Raw genomic sequence first — 9,813 nt, forward strand, 5'->3', positions numbered from 1 at the left:
ACCAAAACAGGAAGTGAGAGGAAATCCTATCTAAGATGAATAAAAAAAACAAATAGAATAGAATAAAAAAAGAATATTATAGAAAATAAAATGAAAGAACAGAATAGAAAAATAAAAAAAAATTAAGGAATAGAATAGAAAAGAATAAATAGAAAGAAGCCATCTCCCGAAATTCGAATAAAAAAACCCCAAAAAGAATAAAACAGAATATTATGGAAAATAAAATGTAACAGAATAGAAAAATAGAATTAAAAAAAAAATAAAGGAATAGAAAAGAACAGAATATATAGAAAGAATATAGCCGTCTCCTGAAATTTGAATAATAAAAAAAAAAAATAGAATAAAAAGAATATTATGGAAAATAAAATGAAAGAACAGAATAGAAAAAAAAAAGAATAAAAAAATAAAGGAATAGAAAGAATATATAGAAAGAATATAGCCATCTTCTGAAATTTGAATAAAAAAACAAATAGAATAGAATAAAAAAAGAATATTATAGAAAATAAAATGAAAGAACAGAATAGAATAAAAAAAAATTAAGGAATAGAATAGAAAAGAATAAATAGAAAGAAGCCATCTCCCGAAATTAGAATAAAACCCCCCCAAAAAGAATAAAACAGAATATTATGGAAAATAAAATGGAACAGAATAGAAAAAATAGAATTAAAAAAAAAATAAAGGAATAGAAAAGAACAGAATATATAGAAAGAATATAGCCGTCTCCTGAAACTTGAATAAAAAAAAAAAAAAATAGAATAAAAAGAATATTATAGAAAATAAAATGAAAGAACAGAATAGAAAAAAAGAAACGAATACAATAGAAAAGAATAGAATAAATAGAAAGAAGCTGTTCCCGAAATGAAAAAAACAAACAGAAAACAAATAGAATAAAACAGAATATTATGGAGAATAAAATGGAACAGAATAGAAAAAATAGAATAATAAAATAAAGGAATAGTAAAGAAAAGAATATATAGAAAGAATATAGCTGTCTCTTGAAATTTGAATGAAAAAAAACAAATAGAATAAAACAGAATATTATAGAAAAAAATTGAATAAAAAAAATAAAGTAATAGAATAAAAAAAATAAAAGGAATGGAATAGAAAAGACTAGAACAAAATAGAAAGAATATAGCCGTCTCCTGAAATATGAAAAAAAAAAAAAACAGAATAAAAAAAATAAAGGAACAGAAAATAAAGGATCTTCTAAAATGCGAATTAAAAAAAAAATAGAATTAAATAAAATATTATAGAAAATAAAAGAACAGAATAGAAAAAAATAGAATAAAAAAATAAAGGAATGGAATAGCAAAGACTAGAACAAAATAGAAAGAATATAGCCGTCTCCTGAAATATGAATAAAAAAACAAATAGAATAGAATAGAATAAAAAAGTATTATAGAAAATAAAATGAAAGAACAGAATAGAAAAAAAAATAAAGGAATATAATAGAAAATGATAGAATATATAGAAAGAATATAGCCGTCTCTTAAAATTCGAATTTAAAAAAACCAAAACAAATAGAATAAAACAGAATATTATAGAAAAAAAAAAATTAAACAAAAAGAATAGAAAAAAAATAGAATAAAAAAAATAAAGGAACAGAATAGAAAAGACTAGAACAAAATAGAAAGAATATAGCCGTCTCCTGAAATTTGAATAAAAACAAAACAAATAGAATAGAATACAAAAGAATATTCTAGAAAATAAAATGAAAGAACAGAATAAAAAAAAAAACAGAATAAAAAAATAAAGGAACAGAATAGAAAAGAATAGAATGAATATAAAGAAGCCGTCTTCTAAAATGTGAATTAAAAAAAAATAGAATTAAATAAAATATTATAGAAAATAAAAGAACAGAATAGAAAAAAATAAATAAAAAAATAAAAGGACTAGAATAGAATAAAATAGAAAATCCTAGGGGAGTCCCCCCCCCCAATGGGCAGGAAATGACCCCCAATAATCTCTTCTGCCATCACACCAGTATATGTGGGCGGAGTCAAATCAATCGTTTCTGTTGATTGGTTCTGATATTCGCAATGGTCAATGCTGCACAACTGCTGCAAAAGAGAGAACTCCGCCCACACAGAGAAAACAAAACCCGAGTCATCCCTGGAATCATTGGAATCATTTATTGGTGGCTCCTGCCAGCGCACTACAAGTCCCAGCAGGCACATGGAAGGACCGCCCATCCTCCACCTAGAACAGAACTTGTGGGGTGGATTGGCCCTTTAAGGAATGTATCCATGATGGATGCCCCTGGCTCCGCCCTTGTCCATACACCGCGACCAATCCGCAGGACGCAGATCTGTTCCCAGCAGCCGACAGACAATTATTGCGGATCATTCTGGGTGGGCGGAGCCGCGGACGGTGAGGATGACGCGTTTCGTGATGTTGCTCCGCCTTCCCGCAGGAAGGTCCCGCCCCCATCACACATCTGCGTCCAGCTTGCTCCGGATGAACGCCGTCAGTTTGTGAAGCTCCTCCTCCAGAGCGCGCTGATCCCCGTCATTAGTGATGATCCAATCAAACGTCACGCCGGAGTCCAGACCGCACTCTGACTCCGCCTCATCCACCTCTGCAGAGGAGGGACAAGAATCAGAGAGGGGTATATACAGATGGGGGAGGGTATATATAGACGGGGGAGGGTATATATAGACGGGGGAGGGTATATACAGATGGGGGAGGGTATATATAGACGGGGGAGGGTATATACAGATGGGGGAGGGTATATATAGACGGGGGAGGGTATATACAGATGGGGGAGGGTATATATAGATGGGGGAGGGTATATACAGATGGGGGAGGGTATATATAAACTGAGGACTATATGATGTAAGGGGGGACTCTGATGGGCATCCTGATGTAAAGGGGGGGGGGGGACTCTGATGTAAGGGGGGGCTCTGATGTGAGGGGGGAAGGGGACTCTGATGTAAGGGGGGAGGGGACTCTGATGTAAGGGGGGAGGGGACTCTGATGTAAGGGGGGAGGGGACTCTGATGTAAGGGGGGAGGGGACTCTGATGTAAGGGGGGAGGGGACTCTGATGTAAGGGGGGGGGACTCTGATGTGAGGGGGGAGGACTCTGATGTGAGGGGGATGGGTGGTTGGGGTATATTGGGGCGTCTCCTCACCCGGGGTGTACTCCCATCCTCGCGCCCTCCGGGTCTCATGTGACGCCACCACGCGCACTGTCTGGGTGACGCCGCAGTACGATGACAGGAACCAATCCACGTCTGACCTCCGCCGGGCGTCGCTGATGATCTGAATTGGGGAGAAGGAGGTGTCAGCGGAGGAGGTGGGAGGGCAGTGTGGCCCCTGGGGGGCGGAGCCTATGAGGGTCTCACAGCAGGTTTGGGGGGATGGGATTGGTTGCCACAGTTACGGTATGGGCGGGGAATTCGTACCCACACAGGCTGGGACACGCCCTCTACGATGAGGCGGCAGAAGTAGGCGGGGTCGGCGGTCCTCTGCTCCTCCCCCCAGCGGATCATGGCGGCTCGGAAGGTCTCTTTGTACTCGCTGGCGTCCAGCAGGCGTTGGAAGTCCAGACCGCGCTCCTGCACAGGGAGAGAGGGCGACATATAGAGGGAGCGCAGTACAAGGCGGGGACACAGGGACACCTACCGACACTCACCTGAGCAAACTGCTTCTTCAGGGGCCCCGAGAGACGCAGGATGGCGCACGTGTCACCGCCCAGGCTGGAAGAGAATGGGGGAGGGGTCAGAGACATGGGAATAGGGGAGGGGTTAGAGACATGGGGGGAGGGGTCAGAGACATGAGAATGGGGAGGGGTCAGAGACATGGGGGAGGGGTCATACATGAGAATGGGGGAGGGGTCAGAGACATGCGAATGGGGGAGGGGTCAGAGACATGGGGGAGGGGTCATACAAGAGAATGGGGGAGGGGTCATACAAGAGAATGGGGGAGGGGGTCATACATGAGAATGGGGGAGGGGTCATACATGAGAATGGGGGAGCGGTCAGAGGCATGAGAATGGGGGAGGGGTCAGATACATGAGAATGGGGGAGGGGTCAGAGACATGGGGGAGGGGTCATACATGAGAATGGGGGAGGGGTCAGAGGCATGAGAATGGGGGAGGGGTCATACATGAGAATGGGGGAGGGGTCAGAGACATGAGAATGGGGGAGGGGTCAGAGACATGAGAATGGGGGAGGGGTCAGAGACATGGGGGAGGGGTCATACATGAGAATGGGGGAGCGGTCAGAGGCATGAGAATGGGGGAGGGGTTAGAGGCATGAGAATGGGGGAGGGGTCAGAGGCATGAGAATGGGGGAGGGGTCAGAGGCATGAGAATGGGGGAGGGGTCAGAGGCATAGGAATGGGGGAGGGTCAGAGGCATAGGAATGGGGGAGGGGTCAGAGAAATGGGAATGGGGGAGGGGTCAGAGACATGGGAATGGGGGAGGGGTCAGAGGCATGGGAATGGGGGAGGGTCAGAGGCATGGGAATGGGGGAGGGGTCAGAGACATGGGAATGGGGGAGGGGTCAGAGGCATAGGAATGGGGGAGGGGTGAGAGGCATGGGAGTGGGGGAGGGGTCAGAGACATGATGGGGAGGGGAATAGATAGGATGATAGGGGAGTGGTTAGAGACATGGGGGAGGAGTTAGAGGCGTGTCCTGATATCTGTCACCCCACCTTACAGCCCCCCCCCCCCCCCCCCGGTGTCCCGGATATGAAGTCCCCCCCCCGGTCGGTCTCCCGGCTCGGACCTCTCCTGTAGTCGGTCGGTGATGAAATCTTTCCCGGATTTTCTCTTCCCGCTGAACACCAGAACCAGCCGGGGAGCCGCCATCTCCTCCGCACCGGAGCCCCGCCCACATGACCCCGGGCCCCGCCCCTGGCCTCACACACAGCCTCCATACTCCGCCTCCTCGTTCTTCTACGGGTGCCAATTCCCGCCCCTAAGAACAGTGCTCCGCCCCCTGTCCCACACCACTTCGACACCCGAAGGGGGGGCCAACCCGCGCCCCTCCCCCAATATGGGAGGGACATACCTTTATTTGCAGATTATTTTCCAGCAGATTTGGGGGCGTTCCCTCCCCTCCCCCACACAGCCAGGAAGATGAGCCTGCCCCCTCCCACATCACCCCCCCCCCCCTTCCCCATCACTCATCACCTGTCTCGGAGACAACGGTACAATGCGGGATTTCCCATCACTTCCTGTCTCGGTGACAACGGTACAATGCGGGATTTCCTGTCACTTCCTGTCTCGGTGACAACGGTACAATGCGGGATTTCCCGTCACTTCCTGTCTCGGTGACAACGGTACAATGCGGGATTTGGCGTCACTTCCTGTCTCGGTGACAACGGTACAATGCGGGATTTCCCGTCACTTCCTGTCTCGGTGACAACGGTACAATGCGGGATTTGGCGTCACTTCCTGTCTCGGTGACAACGGTACAATGCGGGATTTGGCGTCACTTCCTGTCTCGGTGACAACGGTACAATGTTGGATTTCCCGTCTCGCTGACAACGGGCCTCAGAACAGAGAGGAATAAAAACCTGACAGGGGGCCCAGCCCCTCCCCCACTTCAAACTGACTCATTTAAAGGCACAGTCCACCTTTGGAGAATGTTCTCCATCCACCCCTCCCCCTCTTACCTGATTCGTGGGATCCTTCCGCCCGCAGCTTTCTATGGTGTGGCTCCGCCCCCCGCGTCAGATCTATGAATGGAAGGACTACAAGTCCCATCTTTCCCCGCAGAGGGACGCTGGGGGAGGAGCCTGCACTGACGGTGGCTGCAACGCTCTGCAGGTCTGATTGGCTCTTTGTTCTTCTATGGATAAAATTCTTCAATCAGAATTCAGAAGGTGGACTGTCCCTTTAAATGCTGGCCACGCCCATTGATGAATAAATGCTGGCCCCGCCCATCAATTAATAAATGCTGGCTCCACCCATCGATTAAATGCCGGCTCCGTCCATCGATTAATAAATGCCGGCCCTGCCCATCAACCGATTAATGCCGGCCCCGCCCATCGATTAATAAATGCCGGCCCCACCCATCGATTAAATGCCGGCTCCGCCCATTGTATAATAAATGCTGGCCCTGCCCATCGACCGATAAATGCCGATTCCCACCCATCGACCGATAAATGCCGGCCCCGCCCATTGATTAATAAATGCCGGCCCCGCCCATCGATTAATAAATGCCGGTCCCACCCATCAACCGATAAATGCCGGCCCCGCCCATCGATTAATAAATGCCGGCCCCGCCCATTGATTAATAAATGCCGGCCCCGCCCATCGATTAATAAATGCCGGTCCCACCCATCAACCGATAAATGCCGGCCCCGCCCATCGATTAATAAATGCCGGCCCCGCCCATCGATTAATAAATGCCGGCCCCGCCCATTGACCAATAAATGCCGGCCCCGCCCATCGACCAATGAACATTGAAGACGCCACAACATTTTTTTATTTAAACAATTTTATTTATTTTTTTCTATTTTGTGCATTATTAGTCCAACGTCAAACGGCGCGTCAGAACTGCGAGCGTCCAGCGAGCTCCGCCCAGCAGCCTCGGCGCGCAAAACTATAAAAAACACTCCAAACGATTAGCGGCATTAAAAAAAAAAAAACATTCCAAAAACATCACACAAATAATCTGAGCTGATTGAAGCCGATCCGGGGCCCCGCCCACTGCGCTTTTCCCCCCCGCCGAGGGGACCTCCTCATCGCCATACATTCAGGGCGGAGCCTCCGTGGGCAGTGAGGCTTCCATACAGAAAACGTAAAGAACTACAAAAAGGAAAATCTGCGTTCACACCGACGGAGCGCGCGCGTGCGTTTCCGCGCGTCGCGCCCCCGCGTTCCTTTCAATGGGCTGCCCTACGTGCGGGAAATGTTCCAAAGGACCCTTTTAGAGAAAACGATCCGCGTCATGCGTTGGGGCGCCGCTAGGAATTATCGGCGCGCGTCTGCAAAGCGTGCGATTTTGTGCGCGTTCTCGCGGCGTGCGCATGCGATCGGTATAGGGCGGCCATTTTATTTCAAGGGGCCACAGGACCGCGTTCACATCTTTGCCACAAAAACGCAGAAACGCATCGCAGACGCACAGCCGGCATGGAACCCCCCTGACGCAGGCCAAAAATGCGTTTCGGCACAATGCGATTTTGCAAAAAGGGGCGGGGACTTGCGTAGGGCAGCCCACTGAAATGAATCGGTTGCCCAACGCGCCGGAATGCGTTCCGTCGCGCCTCGCATGATGCGCACAGAGTCTAATGCAGACCATACATGGGTCGAATTCCGAACGATTTTCTTTTCGCATATTCTTTTCGGAAAAACGATCGTGCGATTTGACCATCGTTGAGTCGAAAATCGGTCGTTTTTCGTGAATTTTCCAACATGGCCGATGACCGAAAAGGGGAGGAACCACGAAAATCAGCCGGTGCCATTGAACCACAAAAATCAGCTGATTATTTTCTAAAGAAAAATCGGTCAAATTTCGACCCATGTGCGCTCCATTCACACTCGTGCGGCTTGTCACGCGACGTCTGGACATCAAAGTGGCGCGATGCGTCGTGGGGCCCATCCTTTCAGCGGTGCACATTCAAATCGGTGCGATTTAAAGTCGCGGCGATGCCAGAAAGGTGCCTGTGCTGCTCTGATGCGACTTTGCATCAGAGAGTGGCGGCCGACTCTGAAATCGTGCGACTCTGCTGGAAGTGGGCGTGACCGCGGACTGAGGGGCGTTCACACAACAGTCACACGTCTCGCTGACCGATTCCAATGTGTGAAAACGATTTACAAACGGGAATTTGCAAAGAAACATTTTGTATCTTTTTTTTTGTTTTTTTTCCTCGAAGTCGGATTGTAGGGATGTCAGAGTTATACGACACGCCAGGAGAGCGCCGCGCAGGACACGCCCCCAACGCACTCCGAAAACTGGGGGAGGGGCCGGAGCGTACAATCTGAGAGGGAGCGATGCCGCTTAAAGGGGAACTCCACTTCTGAGGGGAAAAATATAAATTAAAAAAAGGAGATAAAAGAAATTAAGAATTCAAATCTCCTGCTCTCTCGGTGCTGCTTCCCTGAACTTCCGGTCTGCACAGGAAAGGGTTAACAGCGGACAGTGCAGCCTATCGGATCGGAGGGGAGAGGGGGGGAGGAGGAGGAGGAGAGGGGGGGGGGAGGAGGGGAGGGGAGAGAGGAGGAGGAGGGGGGAGGAGGAGGGGGGGAGGAGGAGAGGGGGGGAGTGTCTTGCCATCCTAGGCTATGGGGCTGTGTGGTTCTATTGCTGCACACAGTGTAGGGAGGCACATCTCCGCTCCCTGCATGCAAGGGTGGCTCCATAGGATGCTACATTCACCGACCTCAGACCCCTCCTATTCATTGACCTCAGACTCCTCCCATTCACCGACCTCAGACCCCTCCCATCCACCAAACTCAGACCCCTCCCATTCACCAGCCTCCGGCCCTCCCATTCACTGACCTGACCCCTCCCATCCACAAAACTCAGACCCCTCCCATTCACCAGCCTCCGGCCCTCCCATTCACCGACCTGACTCCTCCCATTCACCAACCCAAGACCCCTCCCATTCACCAGCCTCCGGCCCTCCCATTCACCGACCTAAGAATCCTCCCATCCACAAAACTCAGACCCCTCCCATTCACCAGCCTCCGGCCCTCCCATTCACCGACCTGACTCCTCCCATTCACCAACCTAAGACCCCTCCCATTCACCAGCCTCCGGCCCTCCCATTCACCGACCTGACTCCTCCCATTCACCAACCCAAGACCCCTCCCATTCACCAGCCTCCGGCCCTCCCATTCACCAACCTGACTCCTCCCATTCACCAACCCAAGACCCCTCCCATTCACCAGCCTCCGGCCCTCCCATTCACCGACCTAAGAATCCTCCCATCCACAAAACTCAGACCCCTCCCATTCACAGACCTCAGACCCCTCCCATTCACAGACCTCAGACCCCTCCCATTCACAGACCTCAGGCTCCTCCCATTCACCTGTAGAGGACACGGGGACACAAACAGGGGCGGGGTTTATTTCCCAACAACAGTGGAGTTCTCCTTTAAGGCCGGAGTCACGGCTTTGCTTTTTTTGTTTGAAGCTTTTTCTAATAAAATCAACGGAAACGCATCGCAGCGCAGACCACCGTGCGTTTCTATTGGGGGGGGGGATGCATAGGTGTGGCCAGGGCCAGGACATGGGGGGGGGGGTGAGGTGGGGGGCTATTGCATGGAGAGGGATGGGGAGAATTAGTGCTGGGGGGGCGGTATGTGCTGGGAGGGGGATGGGGGGGGATTAGTGCTGTGTTGGGGGGGGGGGATATGTGCTGGGAGAGGGATGGGGGGGATTAGTGCTGGGGGGGGGGGTATGTGCTGGGAGAGGGATGGGGGGGATTAGTGCTGTGTTGGGGGGGGATATGTGCTGGGAGAGGGATGGGGGGGATTAGTGCTGGGGGGGGTATGTGCTGGGAGAGGGATGGGGGGGTTAGTGCTGTGCTGGGGGGGGATATGTGCTGGGAGAGGGATGGGGGGATTAGTGCTGGGGGGGGGGGATATGTGCTGGGAGAGGGATGGGGGGATTAGTGCTGGGGGGGGGGATATGTGCTGGGAGAGGGATGGGGGGGATTAGTGCTGGGGGGGGGCATGTGCTGGGAGAGGGATTGGGGGGGGATTAGTGCTGGGGGGGGGGATATGTGCTGGGAGAGGGATGGGGGGGATTATTGCTGGGGGGGGGATGGGGGGATTAGTGCTGGGAGAGGGATGGGGGGGATTAGTGCTGGGGGGGGGATATGTGCTGGGAGAGGGATGGGGGGGATATGTGCTG

The 9,813-nt window shown here is 50.0% G+C and overlaps 1 protein-coding gene and 1 long non-coding RNA gene across 2 annotated transcripts; both read right to left on the reverse strand.

Moving 5' to 3' along the window:
* Positions 1 to 2,113: 2,113 nt before the first annotated feature.
* Positions 2,114 to 4,859, reverse strand: LOC149429029 (phosphomevalonate kinase-like). Its single transcript, XM_089666813.1, has 5 exons — positions 4,733 to 4,859; positions 3,637 to 3,700; positions 3,407 to 3,559; positions 3,134 to 3,263; positions 2,114 to 2,578 (listed from the first exon to the last, which is right to left on the reverse strand). The coding sequence occupies exons 1-5, from the start codon at positions 4,813 to 4,815 to the stop codon at positions 2,430 to 2,432; spliced, it is 579 nt and encodes a 192-aa protein (XP_089522939.1). The 5' UTR covers positions 4,816 to 4,859; the 3' UTR covers positions 2,114 to 2,429.
* Positions 4,860 to 6,433: 1,574 nt separating this feature from the next.
* Positions 6,434 to 9,348, reverse strand: LOC149429030 (uncharacterized). Its single transcript, XR_016310623.1, has 2 exons — positions 8,872 to 9,348; positions 6,434 to 8,664 (listed from the first exon to the last, which is right to left on the reverse strand). It is a non-coding gene; the product is annotated as an uncharacterized LOC149429030 (long non-coding RNA).
* Between the last annotated feature and the right edge of the window lie 465 nt (positions 9,349 to 9,813).

This window comes from Staurois parvus, unplaced genomic scaffold (genome assembly GCF_062004578.1).
Source record: "Staurois parvus isolate SC_StPar_1 unplaced genomic scaffold, SC_StPar_1.0 ptg002855l, whole genome shotgun sequence".
In the NCBI taxonomy this organism is placed as follows: domain Eukaryota; kingdom Metazoa; phylum Chordata; class Amphibia; order Anura; family Ranidae; genus Staurois; species Staurois parvus.